Source organism: Apiospora marii, assembly GCF_038362585.1.
Source record: "Apiospora marii strain CBS 49790 chromosome Unknown utg000014l_segment0_segment0, whole genome shotgun sequence".
In the NCBI taxonomy this organism is placed as follows: domain Eukaryota; kingdom Fungi; phylum Ascomycota; class Sordariomycetes; order Amphisphaeriales; family Apiosporaceae; genus Apiospora; species Apiospora marii.
In genome coordinates this window covers 44,522-65,579 of record NW_027117385.1, presented here as the reverse complement: position 1 = coordinate 65,579, position 21,058 = coordinate 44,522, and the positions used below count along the sequence as shown (strand labels likewise).

General features: G+C 50.2%; 6 protein-coding genes across 6 annotated transcripts; 2 read left to right on the top strand and 4 right to left on the bottom strand.

Annotated features, from left to right (window-relative positions):
• Nucleotides 1–106: 106 nt before the first annotated feature.
• On the bottom strand, nt 107–867 carry PG985_016203 (uncharacterized protein; the record flags this gene model as incomplete). Its single annotated transcript, XM_066835969.1, has 3 exons — nt 107–247; nt 297–350; nt 406–867. 3 exons carry the CDS (start codon nt 865–867, stop codon nt 107–109), a joined length of 657 nt encoding a protein of 218 aa, XP_066675985.1.
• Nucleotides 868–1,454: 587 nt separating this feature from the next.
• On the bottom strand, nt 1,455–2,786 carry PG985_016202 (CENP-B N-terminal DNA-binding domain; the record flags this gene model as incomplete). The annotated part of the gene is made up of 4 exons (XM_066835968.1): nt 1,455–1,524; nt 1,578–1,710; nt 1,767–1,837; nt 1,891–2,786. 4 exons carry the CDS (start codon nt 2,784–2,786, stop codon nt 1,455–1,457), a joined length of 1,170 nt encoding a protein of 389 aa, XP_066675984.1.
• An 8,325-nt stretch (nt 2,787–11,111) lies between these two features.
• PG985_016201 (uncharacterized protein) lies at nt 11,112–12,901 on the top strand (the record flags this gene model as incomplete). The annotated part of the gene is made up of 4 exons (XM_066835967.1): nt 11,112–11,389; nt 11,439–12,034; nt 12,078–12,237; nt 12,286–12,901. The coding sequence occupies 4 exons, from the start codon at nt 11,112–11,114 to the stop codon at nt 12,899–12,901; spliced, it is 1,650 nt and encodes a 549-aa protein (XP_066675983.1).
• Nucleotides 12,902–13,156: 255 nt separating this feature from the next.
• Nucleotides 13,157–13,823, bottom strand: PG985_016200 (uncharacterized protein; the record flags this gene model as incomplete). Its single annotated transcript, XM_066835966.1, has 3 exons — nt 13,157–13,183; nt 13,230–13,438; nt 13,670–13,823. The coding sequence occupies 3 exons, from the start codon at nt 13,821–13,823 to the stop codon at nt 13,157–13,159; spliced, it is 390 nt and encodes a 129-aa protein (XP_066675982.1).
• A 1,837-nt stretch (nt 13,824–15,660) lies between these two features.
• Nucleotides 15,661–18,902, top strand: PG985_016199 (uncharacterized protein; the record flags this gene model as incomplete). The annotated part of the gene is made up of 5 exons (XM_066835965.1): nt 15,661–17,866; nt 17,925–18,278; nt 18,334–18,450; nt 18,499–18,637; nt 18,896–18,902. The coding sequence occupies 5 exons, from the start codon at nt 15,661–15,663 to the stop codon at nt 18,900–18,902; spliced, it is 2,823 nt and encodes a 940-aa protein (XP_066675981.1).
• A 4-nt stretch (nt 18,903–18,906) lies between these two features.
• PG985_016198 (uncharacterized protein) lies at nt 18,907–19,664 on the bottom strand (the record flags this gene model as incomplete). The annotated part of the gene is made up of 2 exons (XM_066835964.1): nt 18,907–19,543; nt 19,591–19,664. 2 exons carry the CDS (start codon nt 19,662–19,664, stop codon nt 18,907–18,909), a joined length of 711 nt encoding a protein of 236 aa, XP_066675980.1.
• Between the last annotated feature and the right edge of the window lie 1,394 nt (nt 19,665–21,058).

Genomic DNA, 21,058 nt, shown 5'->3' with positions numbered 1-21,058 from the left:
TGAGCCTAAAGTGGATCGGAGAGGGTTGACATTAGCAGTAATTATATGTCATATGGACGGGAGGAGATCATACTTTAAGGCGTCCGCTGTAGTCAAACGTTTAGTTTCAATTGTTGATTCTGCAGGTGAACTTCTTGGTGTGCTCGTGGACCTTCTTGTGCGATTGAAGCCCTCCGCCCTGGGCAAATCTCTTGCCGCAAACCATGCAGATGTGTGGTTTCTCGCCAGTGTGGCGACGTCCGTGAGTCTGTAGCTTTAGTATACTCATGAACCCAAAGAGAATGCAGGACGCTTACCTTCATGTTGCCCTTTTGAGCGAAAGACTTGCTACACCCGGGGTGCTCGCAGGACTGGTTTCTTCGGTTAGAGAAAAGTTCACTTGACAATTGAGACGGAAAGACACACATAAGGCTTGGCACCGGTATGGATACGCATGTGGCGTGTAAGGTCTAAAACTTCCTTTTTGCAGTCAAGGCACTTCTTTCTCTTTGGTTTCTCAATCTTTAAGCTCTTCGACTTTGAGGGATGAAGTGAGAATGTGTCATTCGGCGGACTGCTGTCAATCTTCCTTTCCATGTTAGGTGGTAATCCATACCAGGGACTCGCTTGCACACTCTCCATGAGATGATTGATATCGGGCATGAGCATGGGCATGGGAGGATCGGAAGGCTGCGGCGCGTACGACTGGAACCCAGAGGCGTCATGTAATTGACAGTATGGGAGTTCAGGTAATGGATATGGAGGGGACATGTTCGTCGACGGCATGCCAAGGGTAGTAAAAACGCTGTATTGGGCTGCACCTGGGACCCGGTATGTAGCTAACGACCCATACTCGACTTTGATAAGGTGCCATTGCTCGTTCTGCATTGCACTTCTGAGGAAGTCCGGTCGATCGAGACAGTAAATTTTGGTGAGTGGGTTGAGCTATCGTCAAGACAGCGCGTAGCCATGAAGGACGAGCGAAGGGCAGGTAACAGGTGTAGAAGAGCTTCCGGTCTGAGGCGGTTCTTGTGCGTGAGCAATGAGAGCGATGGTCACGTCTTATAACAGACTTCCACTCCATGCATATTGACAAGGTCGTGGGCTCAACCTTTACCGCGACAGCCCTCGCGGTGGAAATTAGACTGCGGCTCACTTCTATAACGCATGTTAGACAATCCCTGGCGCTGAATTTGGGACGTTCCGCCCGGCGGCTAGGTGAAGGTACTTGCAGATGTTGGACCACGGAGCTGGCATGACAGGCTACAAGGTAGGGCCGAGTTCCAAGCCTTTCGGTCATAGCTGTGAAAAGCCGTAGCATGTACGGCGAGGCGCTCATGGGTTCCACACTCGTCGTCATGTAAAAAGAAAGTGCAGTTCGTAGACTGATGGGATGAAGATGGAAGAAACTTTACACCCCCTTGTTACCTTACACTGTAGCATAGAATATGACAATCTATATTACGCTAGTGTGTCTACGAAGGGTGACCATTGACCTCGCTAAATGCCGCTTTGCCTTGCACCCTCAAAATGAGAGAAACAGTACTAGTTCCAAGTTAGATAGATTCAAATATCCCAACCCGATTTGTTGTCCTTACCTCTGATTCACACCAAACTTCTTGCCAATATCTTTTTGAGTAATGTTGGGGTTCTTCTGGTGGTATAGGCACATCTGTGCCTTCACGTTGTCAGATAAGCGTTTAGGGGCCCTACAATGTTCCGCTCTTGCGTCTTCGTATTGTTAGCAGCTTCTTATGGGCAATAAGGGCTATGATAATTCAACTCACTTTTTATGGCATCAGTTGGGATGTCACCTTCCAATGGTCTCTTTTTCTCCTTCAAGATACGCCCAATGGTCCTAAAGCAGAGTCAGATGTATTCGAATTACTGTGATTGGTGTGTCATCCTTACTCCTTACGCAGATCAAACTTCTTTCCGATCTTCCCATAACTACTTCTCGGGTTGCTTACGGCGAATTGGCGAATTTTGATCCACTCATCGTCGGTTATGCACCTGTTAAGCTGCCGTGTTCTTCCAACATGGATGAGCTGTTCAGTGTCCTGACGGTCTTGAGGGGTAGACACAGACACTGGCAAACTCTGAGCATCAGATGAGATGCCACCTCCAGACAAAGCGCCACCGGCAGGCTCGGAGTATGCGGTGAGGCAAGAGGCTGCTTGTGGCATCCCAACGTGGGTCACGCCGCCGGTTACTGCGCTGGGCAATACGTCGACAGTAGCCATGACCAGCCCATCCGTATTCAACTCGCCATCAACGGTAGTTTCTGTCCGCGGCGTCGTCCCAATTCGCTCGACGGGTCTGTGTGATTCATCCTCCGCGTAATGCGACTTGCCAGGAGGCATGGAGCAAGAGCTGATAGTATATGGTGCGGGATGCATCAGTGTAAGGAACGATCCAAAGTAAGGATATTCATGGACCGCGCCAGCTGATGATGGGTCAGGATAAGCGGTCTCGTTATTAGCAACGAAGGGAATATCAACATCCACTCTCGGATCGGTGCCATTGCCGCCCAATAGCTCCTGTGACTGATACGCCCACGGAGCCACATCACTTGCCGAAAATGTTGCAGCGTCTGTCACGACTGTGTCGTTATCAAGCCCTGATCTTCGGCGGCGTTTGGATGCCTTATCCGTTGACCCGTTTGGCGTCTCCCCATGCGACGCTATGCGTTCGTGACGAGTATGACTCCTCACATGACTACTTCTATGCTCAGAACGGTTGGAAGTTCGGCTACGATATAGACGTGTGTGTCGGGGTTGTTGTGTTGAAGTCGTCTGAGCCTCCATATTGAAGGACAAGCGAGGCGGTTGGAGAAGGAGAGTATGGGGACAAATGGTGAGTAAGACCGTGCCAAGTAAGCAAAAAGGAAACTGTGAATGGGACAAAGAAGTGCGTAGGTGGGTGGCCCACGTGAAGATATACAAGTCTTTCATGATTGAATAAGGGGCAAGCCAGGTACTCCGCGCTAGCATTTGCGCATGGCGATGGGTGTAATATCTGTGGAAGCGAAATGAGCACCCATGCGAGGTAATACAACACTTCATCTGAATGAGCAGTCCCAATATGTACCAGTTAAAGCCCTCTATACGTGTTGGTGGGGGTTGCTTGCACAAGCCGCAGCGACCGAATGCACATGTATCACGTTACAGGTATTGGAATCTGTGATGGGCTTCGGTTAGCGAAGCCCGACCAATGGCCAGGAAGAGCTGGAGCACCAACACCTCCCTGGCAGTACCTGCATTCACCCATTCTTGGTGCTGCCATCCATTCGTCATGCCATAAACCTGTGTTGTTCCAGGTTCCTTCATTTGCGGTGGCGCGGTCTCGACATCTCACACTAGCAAGGAACAGAGATTGTCATTTATGGTCATTTCCCATACACACCGGCCACGACCAATGCATCTCTAGCCGCTCGAAATTCTCAACCGCACAAACGATGCCAACTGTGTTGCTAGATGTATTGGTCGGCTCGAACAGTGACTGATCTTGTATTTCCTTGGCGCGGGCTTGTGAGGTCGCTATTCGACTTGGAATTGTTAACCGGAGACGACCGCATACGCCAGTTCATTAACTGCATAATCCATCGCCCCTGGAGATCTATCAGCGTTGTATCGAAGCACCGCTCCGTTCACCACTCCAGCCACTTACCTCAGCTCCCCTGTGGTAATATTGGGGGGGGGGTGAGGAGGGCACATTCGGTGTGTAACGCTCATAGTGAGAGCACTACTGCACACGAAAGCGGAGATGGCTGCACGAGTACTCGGCCTAAACAAGACCAGCCTCAGCCTAGTTCGAGCTCGTGTCCCAAATCAGTGCTGGGGTCGGGGCCCTGAGTATAGTCGCACATGATGAGCAGAGGAAACTATATGTTGTTGATACGCGAGAAATAGGAGTCAGGAACCAAACAGTGCTGCATTAGGTGGTCTATGATATGGATCGCGGCATTCCTAGATATACAGAAAGCCATCTGGGTCCCTTGGTAATCTCGTAGGAGAAAAGCAAGTCCAGTTCTGCTTGGAAGCAGCCGGACAATGTACTTCCCTGGGATGGCTCGCCAAGGAAATCAAGTTGAGAATCGGCGCTAGTGGAAAGTGCGACTCACACGGGATATGGAATGGGGCGCACCTACAACCCGGCCGCAGCGAGATCCGTACCTGTGTGGAACTAGGAGCTCAATTATGTATACTTCTACATGAACTAGCTAAGGTGGTACGCGGAGAGCGAAGTGGGTGCTCCTACTCGGCATAGGCCAAAAGGGATTGGTGGATGGGCTAGGCAAGACGTTGGGGCTGCTTGTCGGTGACCACCACAGCCAGGTCATTGTCCGATAAGCTGCCGCGTCATACAATCGTCGATGTCCGGCATGTCCTCGTCGTCATGCATAGCCTGGCCAATGGCATCGTTGCCGGCTGAAGACAAGGCAGGTGTGGAAGCTCGTGATTGGTGCGAAATGTCGGCTTCCTCGGTGTCAGTACTCATGCTGGTATCGATCTCCTGTTCAAATCGGGAAGGAACCGAAAATTGGTGAAGTTTGTCGTCGTAGAGGAGCCATTTCTTGTGTTGCGCAATGGAAACAGCCAGCCAGAGAACTCTTTCTTTCCGCTCACCCGTCATCGAGGCGACTTCCAAGTACTTTTCATCGTCGTCGATCTTGTCGTTGGAGAACCAGTCCGACGGAAAGTACTTGTCAGCCCACAGTAGACCCCGGAGGGCAAAGTCTTCCGGGAGTGGCCGTGGCAACTGCTTGACTGGCCGCGGGAACTCGCTCCTCTGGATCCTTTCATAACTCTTGCAGGATAGGAGAAGAGAGTTCAGAAGCATCGAGACCATTTTCCAAGGGAAGGTAGTCTCGAGTAGACTCATAGCCGAGGGGTAGAGGATCAGGTAGCGATGGAATACGAGTATGGTATGAAGGTAGGGCAAAATGTTAGGATCGGCAAATCTGGCAAAAACCTTGCGGTACGTCCCTTCGGCAAGATCACGAGCCTGTTTTAGGGCTTTTTCATTCTGGTTGTCATTCGGGTCGGGAATGGTTCTGGTCCTGTAGTCCTCATGCGTCTCCTTATTGTTCGGTTTTTTGGGCCGAATTGTCTGATAGATGAAGCTATTCTCTTTGCCCCAACCCAACAAGGCGCAGCAGTTGGTAATTCCAATGTAGTAACTGTTTACTGTCAACCATTGCACATCACTCGAATTGCACAAATCACTTACCCGCTTTCCATCCATTTCCGACTTGTTCTACTGATGTGGTTATCAAGTTTGTTAAGGAAGTCTGTCACGGAAGGCTGATATTCATCGCCAAGTTTACCGCTGAACATAACACCGTGAGCTTTAATAAATGCGAAGTCAACGGGCAGGAGACGGGAGCGTTGGCTGTCAGAACCCAGCAACGGATCAAAGAGAGTCATGATCGACTCCCAGGCCGGGTCGAATGGCTCCGAAGCGGAAAGGGCCTTTGAATAGTAAAACAGCTGCTGGAGCACGTTCGGACGTGCCAGGACGGCGAGGTGATGGTATAACCGACCAGTATTTGGGATGACATCCAAGGCTTTCGAGTACCAACGTCGTGACACGGAAGTCCCTCTCGGTCACGTAAATCATCGTCTTCAATCGCCATTCTGTACCGACCTAGGTCACCCAGGCATTCCATCCACGTCGCTTCAAAAGCCGGGACGGTCTCATAGAGGAGCGCCATCATCGAGCAGGCGAGGTAAATAAACGTCAACATATGCTCCAGGGAAGCAGGCAGACGATGCCTCAGCAACTCAAGGAAGGCGTGGATCCCGTGCTTCCACATCCTCCCTGGCATATAATATTTAGCCCCGAGTCTTCTCAATGATGAGCTGGCTGTCGGATGCTGAGAGGCCAAAAAGAAATCATGGTGCTCGTGAAGTAAGGTGCGGTGCAAAGCGATAAGAGCCTGCCACTGCTCGTTATTCAGCTTGGCATCCCTCTGGGTGTGTTGCGCATTGTCAACCTCGATGCACTTGGATTCCACCATGACCAAGCCAGCATAGATCCCCTTCACTTCCGCGACCAGCTGAAGGGGGTCGATGGGTCGGGTCTTGAGTTGTGGGATGTAGGTATCATCCTCGTCGCAAACCTCTAGTCGTGACTTTGTTGTCTTTGTTTGACGTGTGCGCGGTGAGCTGTGGCCTGAGTCGTTTGGGTTCCGTAGCCTCCCAACTTGAGTCGTCGCAGGGAAAGCAAGGGAGCCATCATTAGAAAGCGGTTGCTGTCGATTTTGGCTTCGTGTTGGCCGGTGGAGGTCGCCCGCTTCTGCAACCCACCTATCAATACGGAGAGCATGATTGACCTTACGGCTCTCGTCATTATCAGACATTTTGGATAAGGTGAAACTGGGATAAATGATAGAAGCTCCAAGGGTTGATCACGGTAGTGGCGTAACGCTTTCATGGGATGGTTTGTGGCCGTAAACATGGAAGGAGTAAAGTCTTCGGCCAGGGGCAGTGGGAGAAGGAATACCTTTGAGGAGCTGGATGCGGCTCTTACAGTCGATGTGGTTCGCCTCCCCTGGGGCGACTTGGCTAAGTAGGCAACCGCGAGGCGTATGCACTACTGCGGCTGAAGTGTTGCCCACAGGGCTTAGGAGAGAGATAAGGGGGCCGGAACACCAGAGAACACTCAGTGTTGAAAAGAGGTACATGTACCGCCCATACAAAGGCGGTGACATGCTGGTAATACAAGGCAGTAAGCGCAGCGGATGATATCAGACTGTTATCGGGTTCCGACTGAGAGACTCTAGACCAGAAAGCGAAGATAGATCACTGGGTGAGGAGGAAGTACTTGGATTTGTAGAGGATCGCCCAGCCTGTGACATCTTGGTAAATGCAGATGAAATTAGCAGATCTAGCAGACTACATGGCAGGAAATACCATGACAAGGAGCAGTCGCCTTGTCGAAAGCCACCTTGAACGCGACACCTTGAACGCGAGATTGCCAGAAGTCTGCCAAAACTGGTTCTACGTCATCACCAACCATCTTGGTCCATGTGCCGCAACCCTGCAAGAATGTAGAAAGTTCAGGAGCCAACGAATGGAACACCTGTTTCAGAGCACGAAGTTGCTTTGCAACAACCCACTGCGCATTTGGAAGTTCCTGGCCATGTAGCAGTGAACAAAAGCTGTTGAGGCAGTCAACGCCTGAGTGTATTTCTCCACCATTGTTGTTAGTGTCCCGCAGATAGAAGAACCAATGTATCACGAGCAATGAGATTGCAAGGCGACCAACATCAGACTTCTCGTAGTGGGTGTCGAAATGGGGCTTGAGGAGTTGACGTCCTTCGGGCGACCTTACGTAGTCAACCACCTCGACGGATGGATCAAAACAAGATCGCCAGCAGAGAAAGAACCCGGCACTCGTGATGTGGTCTTCAAGCATCGGAACTTGGAGCGTAGTCTCCATCTTGTAGATGCGAAACTCAGCGCACTTGATGCGTGAAAGATCCACTAGAAAGGCGACTGGGAGGTCCTGGACCAGGTAAGTCAAAGAACAGGAAGTTGTTGGGGGTTTCTTACAGCTGGTGACGGATTGGCAAGCAATCCTATAATCAGGTGAGTCCTTTGTTTGAGGGCTTCCTTTGTCAGACGCTCATTCTCGAAAGCTTTGCAGCCGGACAGAAACTGAAGCGTCTGGGTTATTCTAAGATCCTGCAGATTGGGAGAGCCGGATGCACCGGCGATCGAGCCCAAAAGAACAAGGCTTCTGTCAGGGGCGTAACCACGTTGAAGGCATGTATGGTACTGCCAGGGATCCTCCCGGCCTCCGGCCAGCTCGAAAAGACGACGGACCAAAGCGAACAGGTGAAGCTTAGATCGGTCTCTGTCTTCGTCGCGGATCTTCAACTCCCTGCTAAAAAGGGTTTGGCAATGTTCAGTGATGTGTCGAGCCGTCAGGCGACGTAAAATATGTGATTCGTCTTTCAGAGGCAGGCAGGCCTGGACCACGAGCTGAGCAAACAGTTTTTGCGTCCCTTCTGACGAGTCCTATAAAGAGTCAGCTTGTGGACGAACAAGAAATCCATGGCGTTGTATTTACCTTGATATCACGGACCAAGATGCCGCCTTCAACCTGCACCCAAACGGACCGATACTCATGGTGGTTTCGGTAGACTGGTCCCATCTGATTGCCATAAACCTCGGTGCCGCCGATTGCATTCTGTCGAAATTTGAGCAATGCTTGCCTCTGGGCCTCGCCTTTGCCTCGGACGCTTTCGGCGTTCTTGGACGGTGTTGCCACCAGTGCATGATCAGAGTTCCACACCACCTGAACTGATCCTCGCTTGATTACCTCTGATACTTCCAATTTCATTGCCAACAGGCAGAAATTGGGGTCGGTCGTAGGACCCCCCATGAAGTGTATTCCATTGGCTGGGCCATTGGCCATCATCAGGGTCGTCACATACTTTGTAGGGTAGAAGCAGTGTACCCAGGTTGGGTCGACTTCCTCTGGCGATGAGCGTTCCTGCAAGGGTTGGCTTGATGACGGCTCCATGGCTCGGCTGCAATCAGGGTGGAGTTATGCGAGAAGGCCACACAAACCGGGCGAGAGCAACGGACCATCATATACTGTTTCGCTTGATCCTTGTTCATAGGAAGTGAGGGATCATTTGTTTCTTATCAAGGGGTACATGGACCGCCAGCCACTGACGCAGGGCTGAATGCCGTGGTTGTGAACGCCCTTGACTCAGACCGTGGGTTGTTGCTTCATAGGAAAGGTGAGTTGGTGACCACCTCAGTAGCTTTTGCTCAGGGTGATGGCCAGAGTACAGGGCTCCCGTTATTCCCAACCGCCACCGCATACCGCTTGTTCCCCCAACCACCGCTCGACGATTTCCCTCTGTGTCGGGGTTCTTTCCTGCACCATTTGAGTCTCTACGTCAGTTGGATTTTGTGTCACAAGTCAGTCTGATCCTGCCTTCTTTGGGTTTCTCTCATTGGCAGATCGTGGAAGAAACGAGTTTCCGATTATCTCGATAAAATTGGCATGGAATCAATTTTTATATTGACTGTTGCAAGCTCAGCGGCTTGGAACGAATCAATGGATCATTGCCGCGAAAGCATAGGCTGCAGGCAAAGGAGTGTTGGAAAAGGGCAAACAAGAGCCAGGCAATAGTAGGTACATTCCAATCTGCACCCAATGTGATATGTACGTAGGCACAATCATCCCCCAAGCTCCCGGGCTGCCTGGGGCCCCCGAGCTGGTCGCATGAGCCGGCCGTCTCGTTCAACCCACTGAAAAGCGAGACGTTGTAACAGCTTTCCTTGCTTGGAGGGCCTGGACGACATGCTGAAATGGGTCCACGTCACCCTCGTATTGGTAATCCCAACCATGTTTGTCTGCGAATGACTTTGCTTCTGCCGCGTGCGATTGTCCTCCCCTTCGGCGCTTTTCAAGTAACAAGATGTACTTCCCGGCGAACAGCCTCGGCACGCTCCAGTTCTTGATCTGTTTCAACGTACCGTGGTCGTGGAAAGGGAAGATTCCGCCATCCACTACAGGTGCCCATGTTGACTGCGGAGACACACACATGTTCCAGTCGCCAGTATCTAAGATATGGAGCAGTTGATATGTGCCACCAAGTGTGGCACAGGAGACCGAGAAAAATTGGTCGGTAGTCGCTTTATACTAAGGATATTGCAATCAGTCCTGCATGCTTCGTCCAAAGACCTGTGCTTATGCCTCACTTACTGGCTCTGATGGCCGACCCAAAGCCCTATGGAGTAAGCGAGTCTTACCGACTCCTTTCGCGCCAAACAGGCCCACCCGCAGTTTTTCCAGGCTTATCGGGGTAAGGGTTGGGGTACGCTGTCTGGGTGCAGATGAATCAAGATGTACAAAGTCGGTGGGCGGTCGCCCAAGAAAGGGCATGGATAATAGAAAGTTCTGAGCTGTTAGCAACAGCCTAGTGCGAATCAGAGAAGTACGTACTATCAGGAACGCATAATGGAATCCCAATGCCAGACTGACAGCGCCGGCCAGGTGAAACAGGGCTATGCCTGAACGTACTTTTCTTCGGGACCACAATGCCGTCCAGAGACAATGAGTGAACACTGCACCCGCTTGCCATCTCGGGTCGAGAAAAAATGACAACAGCAATAGAAGGAGCTCAGAACCAATACACAAATAGCACAAATAACGCAAAGAATGGCCTGACTCGGGGACGATCTTCTGGAACTGACTGGGAATCAGATCGATGTAGCTTCTGGGAATGGATTGGTCGCTGAAAGGTGTCTGTAAGACAAATGATGACTATGACTGTCAGCCCAGCACAGGAAATGGAGATGTGTACATACATCGAGCACGATGCAACAGGATCCCCAAGTCCATAGTCGTACCGTCCATGCCATGTTGTCGTGCGCCCACACGAAGAATAGGACGGTGGGACCCAAGTAGATGAAAGGAACAAAGGCGATCACATATCGTTTTGTATGGTACACCCACCATGCGGCGTACACCGCCGCATAGAGGCAGATCGCCAAGAGTAAGGCGAACGCAAGGTATGGACTGTGTACATCCATTTGTGGAAAGGCACAGGTAGTATCGCGGTCAACAAGCCAGACAAGAGAGGCAGAGCGAGGCAGAATGAGGTAGGAACAAGGCAATGGAGGCATGTATCATTGCATGAGCCGTACAGGAAGGCCCGGGGCTTATATCTGTTGGGATAGGTCCTCAGGACTAGCATCTTTCCGGTTCTAATCTCCACACGATCCTAGACGGAACCATATAGCCATTGTCGAGCTCAGGTAAATTAATACAGAGAGAATCCTGTTCGTTGCCACCGGCATAGCATGACCGGTAAGCGGTAATATGATGAACTTCAGTGGATGCGGGTGTACATGTTACGGATGCTTGCCGGCATCCCACCCCTGTAACGGTGGTGATAGATGTGACCCAGGTTGAGCCAAGGGCGGTTGCATTAGCGTGGTTGAAACTGACTTTCAACATGGGCTGCATTAGCGTGGCCAAGCTGCTCGTCGTGTATGAAAGTGAATCTTGAGTGAATCTCAGTCCACAGTACTCTGTAATCTGTTCTCTGCTTCGAGGTATTCGAGGAACGGAACCGTTTGTTATACACTCAAGAACGCTTCATGGCTGTATCACATATCTTGATCAACGACAAGCAAGTGCGTACTGTCGAGCTCGAGACGCCGGAGGCTTTTGTATACTTTGTTCTATCGACACGACATCATTGGGTAGCCGTGAAGATCCATGTTAGCCCTTTGAGGCTACCACAGCTACCGGATGAGGAGATTAAGCTGTGCAAATCATGGGGTTATCCGTGCTGCAGCAAGGCTCCAAAAGCCGCAGAAGTTATCCGCAGATTCTACAATGCCCAGTGTGAGCCTGGCAAATGGCTTGATGGCGGGTAAGTCTTCATGGCCACGCAATGGAAATAAAGCTGACAGACTCGGCAGCTATGTTGGTGAAGACCATGCCGTGAAGCCCAACGTATCATGTCAAGAAAGCAAGTCCTCTTTATCTGCGGAATACGGCGAGTCAGCAAATGTAGATTCAGCAGCGAGCGAGCAAAGGTCTACCGACAGTACTTCAATCGCAAGACAGCGTGCGGACCACAGGGCAGTCCAAGTAGAGAGTCAGTCCCGTCATGACAGGGTCGTGGATGACCTCCGGGATGAGAGTCCCGCGTCCTTTGCGGTCCAGAAGTTCAAAACCGGCCGGTCCCAGTTTAGCCAGTGCAAGAACTACGCAAGCCCTGAGCTGGCTATCCCAAGCCGGTTGGCAGGGGGTGCCAGAAGCGTGGAAGAGGCAATTCGTGCAATCGCTGAAATGAGGAACAAGCAGCGAGACTGGGCCAAGATTGAGGACTGGATCTGGGAACATCTGCTTCGATGCCTCCGGATCCTGCAGTACCACGAACAGGGGAATGACAACCTACTGTCAGCTGTCGGACACCGCCCGGAGAAGTCAGCCTATTGGATCAACAGCTTGGTAGAGGCCGTAGCCAAGCGGATTGGTCCTTGGGGACTTCTTGTGAATTGTGCATACAGTGGTGAGTTGCCCTTTCCAGACTAATACCGATCTAATTCAAGTAGTGGTCAACTTTCGATGGAGCGCAGCTGGCCACTTCAAGGACGACGGCCACGAGATCACGAAAACGGTTTGCGAGGGCATACTCAGCGATGATATCCACGTCCCAGAGAACTTGTATCTTTTTAATCCCGCCACGAGCCTCTACTGCCTGCTGGGAAGAGAGTAAGTCGCGACCCTCCCAATTAAATGCAGACTCTCATTCCTTGTTAGTTACAAAGAATTGTGTCGCGAATTGGGTCTGGAGAGTCTCTCAGCCTGCGATCCGAACGCTGGCATTGGTCCACTCAACTTGATCCCATTAGGACAACTCAGCAGGCCTAACATTTCCCCACCTTTGGTCTGGAAGGATGAAGAGAGATGTTGGCTCATCGTTAGGCAAGAAGATGCCCACACGAACATGGCCTCCAGCTCCAAAAAACGCAAAAGGAACGTGAACACGGCTAGTACAACGGCGCGAGCGCTTGCTTCCGCGTCATCACCCGCGCCCGACAGGCCCCTTTTGCCTCCACTTATCCCGCAAAGAGAGAACATGGAGGGCATTCCCAGCGACGTACTATTCCCTGCTTGCACCTCACCATCAATTCAATGGGACGCTGGTCGAGTGGACTTGGAGGACATCCAGTCAGATGTGGATTGCCGTGGTAATGAGGAAGATATTATGCCAACAGGGCTTTATGGCACGGGCGTTGCCCAAGAAGGAACTGCACAGGTCACGAATGATCACTCGACAGAGTGGGACAACACCACAAGTTTCCTCGACGTGTTGATGAATCAAGACCTCGACGAAGAGCTTTTCATTGACACATGGGACTTCTTTAACAGCTAGGATGGCTTCTCTTTACATAGAATTGTAATGAATAAGATCCTTCCCTCCACTATATGCAAAGCATGTCCTGGCTGTATGATGTACAGCTGAGATTTCCAGTCCATGTAATGAAGAGGCTCGCTGCGTTTATTGAAAGCAACCTTTACAGCGGGGTCAGACGACTTGATTATAGGTAAAATCAAGCACAGCTGTTTCTCATCCAGAGTGAGTCCTCCCGACTCAAGCAAGAGAGTATTGGGACGCATGACTTGGAGGTTAGGGTGCGCAGCCTTGACGGTAGATCTCTGCTTTAGTCAGTCAGAGAATTAGTTTAGGGACAGAGCCTTACTGCTTCATGCAAGACTTCCTTGAAAGCTTGGTCAAAGACAGAATTGAACGGCTGCGGCCACTCAATTGCAAATACCCTGACGTCTTTGGGCTTTGCGCCTTGACTCTGTTTTATGGGACGAGGTTGTGCTATTTCGTCGTTGATTTCCACAGAGCTAAGTGTAGATACATGGTCGCTGAGCTCGGGGGATATGGAAATTGTTTGAATTGCTGCTTCCATGGTAGAAGATTCTCTCGGGTGGCAGAAGAATAAGGGGATTCATCGAAAGGTGATCTTTTGTCGGCTATGGGGTCTATAAATACATGAATGGAACATGTGAGCCTAGGCTGTGTTGAGTCATGGAGGTGTTCGGGCAACGGCGAGTTGGCCGTGCGGAGAAACGTCGGCCCATTCGTGGTACCCCACTCCACGTAGGATGGTTCATAGACTCCATCTTGTACCATCGTCACTCATGACCTGGTCTATAGGGATTGTATCATCATGATTCCTCTGCTTTTCCTCCTTTTTCTGCTTCTCCTTCTTTTGCTCCTCCTTCTTCTGCTCTTCTTTCTTCTGCTCCTCCTTCAGACCGTCGCTTCCTTTGTTGTCTGACATGGTGATCTTAATTTCGACGGCAGACGTATAGATGAGCGATGATAATGATACATACTAGTAACCTGGGTTAGTGATGCTTGATAGTGGAGGAAATTGTGTGGGTGTAAGTATACACTAACTGGTGACTTATCTGTGACGTTGGATAGCGATACTGAAGAGACGTTGACTGTGTACTGACAGGAGCTACGTGATATTCTGGAAACGATGCTGATTTGGAAACTATTCAGTGGAATTGAGTAAACGAATGAACTAGATGACTCGGGGCATCCTAGGAGCAGAAGTAAAGGGATAGTTATACCGTTCGAGTCTCATCTAGTTCGATTCGAGATAACGTAGTCCTCACCCTCAAACTGCAACCACCAATGGCTTGCATAAGGGCGGCATGCACTCATCCATGACCATCTCCGGCCTAGTAAGACCAATAATAGGACGATCCATCACATTCGCCTCTGACAATCAGGGGTGCTGAGCGAGCCGCTGCATGCTGGCACGGATGTCAGGAATGATATCACGTCGTTGGCAGGTCATCCATAAGGATAATACCAAAGAATACGGAGGCCTGATGCAGGATCCAAGGTCAACAACCTGCAAGTCAACGAAATCGGTGAACAACCAAAGTAAACAATGTGTTGATCCTCGAAAACGGCCATTCCAAATGGTATACAGTCTGCCCGGTATATTTCAAGAACGATGTTCACAACAGCCCTCGCTGTGGATATTTAAAATAATCAACACCATCGCCCTCAGGCCATTTTACTGGTGCACTATTGAAGTGTGCTGATTATCGTCCAGCTTGCCCTGACGTGCAGCTTCCAGGATGCCGTGGAGCCATGCTATATTATTAATACAGCCCCATGCCAACCAAGAGCTATGATTTTGGCTTTATAGCTGGTGGTGATAATCACAGTGCAAGTATATGTTACCTCGGTAGTCGGTTCAACATACCACGCCTTAACGGCAGCCCCAAGGGTGAGGTCTGGATCCCTGTTCTCGGATCGACCCCGTCTAATAAAAGAATAGTCCCGCGATCGTATTAGTAGCCACAGGTGACAACTTCGACATCAGAGCGTCATCATGCAAGCCATGGCAATGGGGGTCGCACCTCAGCGAATCTCTTCCCAACCTGAATCAAGGTCAAGGTCGGCAATAGTGCGGGAACATATCCCGGTGGCCCAATGGCTTACATAGTTTACCTCGGACCTCATCTCATTTTACGAGTTTGCACTCTGTCTATTGGTATGGCAACGACTTTAGATTGCGAAGGTGTCTCTTCCAATTATTCCTTGAACCATTCTGTATCAGTAAGTAAAATCAGCTTTCAAGTTAAAGAGGCCTATTACGTCTCAGTACATATGAGGTAGACTTTACTATCGTTGAGAACTACAAGACGATCTGCCCGCACGCCATCGGGGTTGACAACCCTAAGGGTGGCATCCAACTTGTCGCTTGCGAGGTCGACAATTTTGGTAACCCACCGGTGTGGCTTGCGTCCACTGACCGGTGAACCTGGCTAATAGGTTACCGAAACGGCAAGGTGGGTACATTGTGCCCTTCGTTACCCCGCGAAATGGTGCAGCTAGAGGTACTTTATTAATGTTCCCCTTGGAAGTACTTGTTGGGCCAATTTTGGCGTATGTTAGATTGAAATTGCTGTTTGTTCACCCACCAAGTACTTTTGCAACACTACGCAAGCAAGGACCTCGGCAATTTGTGGTTTCTAGGAAAGGTGGGTGTGTCCCTTTTAATACCGAGCGACTTCCCCGTCTGATATCCATACTTCTTACCTATCTCCACTTTATTCGAATCAACTTGTCAAACTAACTCCCCATCGTCCAAAATGACTGCAAATCTAGAGACTGACCTGGACACGATCCTCTCTATCCTTCCGACCGAGGATGCCGAGAAAGTTCGGAATTGCTACGCAACGGGACAGAAGCTCAGCTCAAAGAAAAAGAAGCAACACTATGGGCAAACATATTCTACTTTGGTAGAAGAAAAAAACAAGCGTAACTTGGTGCATACATGTTATGCGCTTGTATTCGACATAGAGGGTTACAAATGCGGGAAGGAGTTCAATGCCCAGGAACACCACAAACGCCTTGCGAGTGTTGTTACCGTCACCCGACGTTGGGGCTCAGACATCGTCCAGCATTATGGATTTTCCGCCAAAAGCAGATCATACTGGGACCGACTCAGACAAATCGCAATTACTCACGATTGGCAGGAGGCAGTGGTGTTATTTAACGCATCAATCTACCGCAAGTCACTCGAACACAAATGGTCAAAAGAAGTGGAGAGTTGCGTCAATCCGATTACGGATTGGGTTTTGAGATCTGCCATTCGACACAGGGGGCCGGTCGAAGGCCCTTCCTCTTTACCACATGATTGTGGTAAGGACTTCTACGGGCTGATTGTTCGAACTAAGTTTGCGAAGTCATCGCAAGCTATTCCAGATTACTACGATGGGCCAACACTTTTACCAACGTCGCTACCGAAAACGCACACTACCATCAAATCCAACGAACCGATCTCGCCGACGCCGACCCAGCACGATAACTCTAATTCCTCGACTACCATCGCCCAAGAACAGACAACAACGACCCCACCGCGATCCTCATCATGCCTACCAGAGGCACCATTGTCACAATCATTGCCAGTATCCCCCGCTATTCACAATTGCGGCATGGCTATGGGAGATGATGGAAGGGGCGATACCAACTCTACGGCAAACGGACCAACTGTGCCATCCCCGGCTCTGTCAGCTGCATATAATGTGATTCATTCACTTGCGCCATCGATATCGTCGCATCTTTCGCCAACGTCGCCTTCATCTTTACCCTCAGATGTGACCGCTTCACAATCATCGCCATCGTCACTGTCAATTACCAGAACTTCCTCTGAAGCCGACACCACCACCACCCTCTGCAGTTCGCCGCTGTCCCCCTCTCCAGAACTGAGCTCGACGTCTTCGCAACGTGGGCCATTAAAGTCAGCCCCAGATTCCCAGAAGGACGACTACAGCGACGTGTCCATAGACTGGGATGAAAGGAGTGACCCCCCCAACGCCAACCCCACGATCACGATATCGTCCCTACTTTCACCACCTTCGCCGCTGCCGACATCCTCGAAACAACAATCATACTACCCCCCGGATGTCGCTCTAGGATCAGTGTCGCCGTCGACAGCCCGGCCAGTACAAGGATTAACGCTACTACCCCTGCCATTACCAGAAAAGGCCACTAGTAGTCTTCTTGAAGAGCCTGAGGACTGTTCGAGTCAGGATGGCAACGTGCACACTATCAATCAAGCCGCAATCCCATACCCGCACTCAGCAGCGCCGCCTTTGCCATCCGCTTCATTGTTACATTCCCAGACCGAGACACTCAGCATCGACTCTTACCCGTCTTTGTCGCTTCTTGTGGCCCCATCAACATCGAAGTCCGCCTGGCTAAGGGACGTACCATCTTCTATGCATCGGCTCGACGAAAAGGGATGGCTCAACGACACCATAGTCAACGGATATATGCACCTCATCACCGGAAATCATGATGTCTGTTTCCTCAGCAGTCATTTCCTTGAGCGGTTTGATCCAAATATGAAGTGGCGGTTCGAGAATGGAAAGTGTCCCTTGGAATCGGAGTTCGTTCTGATGCCCATCAATGAGGATTCTCACTGGTACCTCCTTGTCATGTACAAGCGATACGTTCCAGCCATTGGCCACCATGATCGGGTAGTCTGTTTTCTCGATTCTTTAGGTTGTTCGACGCATAGCAACTCTTTCAAAGACTGGACGTATTACCTCGAAGCTCGTGGAGAAAGAGGAAGGGTGCAGAAAAAAGAGGTCCAAGTTCCTCAACAGAGGAATACATCTGACTGCGGGGTCTTCGTCCTTGGGTTCGCTGAAAAGATTCTCCAGAACATCCAGGGATTCATTGGAGCAGTCGACAGTGGAAATGGGCTTGGCTGGCAGTTCGACGGACAGACACTACGCGAGCATATCAAATACAACCTCACCCTAGCGGCGGATGCGGGTGAGCTTATTGGTAAATGGTCATGCCCCTTCATAACCACAATCAACTAACAATAAACAAGGTATAATAGCTAAACTCCAAGCTCGAGGCTCGCCTCTAGTCGATAAGCTGGAGACTTCGAAGTACGTGGAGTTCCTTGGACGACATGGTATGCCATTCCTCCAACAGAAACTCACACCCCACGATGAAGTCGCCATTTGTGTTGAGCCATCAACAAGCCTATCAAAAGAAGTTTCAGGCAGAAGTAAAGAGGCCCGACGTGATGTTAACCTGTCGACGGACCACCACAGCCAGCCTGCACAGGTTCCGGAACAGGTGAATCCGGCGCTGACAGCTAGAGTGGGGGCTGATCAAGCCACGGATTATCCCTCGGTTGAACAGCATCAATCCGAGCCGCCGAGGAAAAGGAGGCGAGTAACCAAAGGTACATCGTAACCCTGTAATACACGAGCTATGAGACTGATATAATGTGAGGATAGACCAACAAGGCGATGACCTCAGCCAAGGCAGCTTTTCTTTCAATCAAGCGCACACTATATCGCATTCCGAAGGCCTTCATGGTTCAAGGCAGGCTGCCGTACTCATGGCTTCAGAGGGTAAGTGCTTCGTTACTCCGATAAAAACATCACTGATTTCTGCAATAGCTGCCCCGAATAACGCATCTGGAACTGGATGTAACTATTACGTTCTCAATAAAGAGCAGGCAGAATGGGCTACTGCGCATCATGGCCTTTCATTCTTCAACATAATCAACCTCGAGACAGCTCTTGATTGTAGTGGTAGGTACGGATCCTGTATTACGTTCACCGTTTCTGGGGAAATGGCCAATCATTTGGCCACATGCCGTGGCGAGGGGCCCAACGAACCATCCAATGTACGAGGAAGTTGTATTCAGATCACCCAAGAGGGTGTGCAAGTTGCATTAAACCAACTATCGTCTTGCAATATGGTAATTCCTTCACGCCCTTATCCACCGTTTATCTCACTCTGGGTTACCTTGGACTTGGGAGAGAATATTGCCACGAAGTATAGTCTACATAGAATGTAACTAGCTAAGTATGTTCATTATACAAGAACTCCAAAGCATCCGAGTAATCCCGTGGCGTGGTAATAGTGACATGACCACCTTTGGGACCAGCAGCATGCGTTTGATTCCCATCTTGACGAACACGTGCATTACCATCCTCGGCTGTGAACGCCCAGCCAGTTTGCCGGAACGTGGTAAACCCAGGCAGACGAGAGGAGTTTATCATCATTGTCGCATTGATGAAGACTACCTCCATCATATCCTTCTGCGAGTTATCGAGGACCTCAAGCGCGACGACATTGCGTAGCCCGTTCCTATCAATGAAATTGGCCAATGCAGGGAGGAACTTGAGGTCGACACTTGCCAAATCAGGTGGGCAACCGGCTTGATACTCGTAAGGATGAAAACCAGTGTCAGTCAGAATAAACACATGCCCGTGGATGTTGGTCGGATCCGAGTCGATCGCGGTGGGCACAGTCCATCGTCCACCTTCGGGAGGCTTGTTTCCGATCAGGACAGTTTGATCTTCGATGGCAAAGTGGCCATGAGCCAGATGTATGCCGAAAACCTTGTCAGCCTGGTATTTGACGAAGAGTTGGGCGAGGTCATGCATATATTCCTCAATATCGGGTTGATCTTCATCAGAGGGGAGCCCGTTGTAGCTGTGTGTGTTAGCTACGGATAAATGCACAGAAGAGTTGTTCCATACATTTGCCTACTGAGAATCATATCCGCCATTGTTGGATTCTGATGAAGGCCAGGAATTGAAGGTTGGGAATCCATAGTCGACACCTTTCTGATCGTACTGAAGGAGCAGGAAAGACAAGTGCGGCGACAGCGTTGGAGTAAGTTGTTCTGATGAGCAATGAAATATAAGCCGGGAGCCGACTTCTGCTTGCCTTGCAATGGCGAGTATGATCTTTGGTACCCCGTGCAGGAAAATATTAATAGAACCCAGCCCCGCACTACCAGGCATTAATGGGCATTTGTCCACAAGAACAATAGCGTAGGGTGGAGACGGACCATGGATTGGAGCTGATAGTGGCACGGCTCCCTAAAAATCAGGACCTCTCGCTGAATAATGGAACACAAGTGAAATGCCAGTTAGACCAATCAGTCTTGTAATGACCACAGCGGTGCACAAGAGGTATAAAGTACACATGACGGCTTCCTTATTTGTGATGCTGCAACGTAATAACAACTCTACATGCTGTCTTATACGTCGACGTGGTATTCAGAGGGTGGGCACCCCGCAGATAGTGAAAGTACGTCCTAATTATAAATTAAAGGGTGTGCACGGAACGATTAGCCAAATTGCTGTCTAGTATCGCGCACTCTACCCCAACCCCCCATGATGCCTGGGGCATAGTAGAAGGATGCGTGGCAGTGTTGATTCCCTTCATCGGACTTGTAGCTGGGGTCCTCAGGAGGTTTGCACCTGTTGCATGTGACATACAACAGTACTTTCTATGGGCGATCGGCTGTAGGTGGCCCGCTAGCAGAGTGGGGTTGAAATTAATTGCCCACCAAAATGCGGTAGAAACCGGCCTATTTTCTTTTTGGCACCACTTGCCCACGAAGTCTCGCATGTAGAATCATATGACATCAAATTCTTCTTCATGATTTGACCATCCACAAGATAGGCCAGTTTGCTAAGAATTGATGGAGCGTATATGAGTTTTAGGTCGCTTGTCATCTCAACGCTGCGTGCATCCATTTGAAGTTGGTGCATTATTGCTTGACACATGAAACTCGTGAGTGCAATATGTCCGACCATAGCACGTCTTACTTGGAAAATTGGCTCGATACTACAGAGGACCCTGGCAAACTCCAACTTGATTTAGTCAGGAAGCGACAACCCCCATCCCATTTTGGCCTCAATCGTTTGAAGCGCCTGTACCATGGGGTTGGTCGGCGTTGAGAAGGAATAATAAAGACTGGACATGGTGCTTCAATAGAAAGAGTATGACATTCCAAGAAGTAGTAGTTGATAGCTAATAATGATCGACGTCCCAGAAAGCACCGTGATCCTTGGGTCATGGGTGGCCCACTGGACTAATGTCGTCGACCGTGAAACGGAAGAATGGTAGATGCGTGGCGTATTTCCTATCGGCCCGCCGCGACCATCTCCATGCGAACAGCCTTCAGCACCTCCTCAGCGGTCTTATATTCATGAT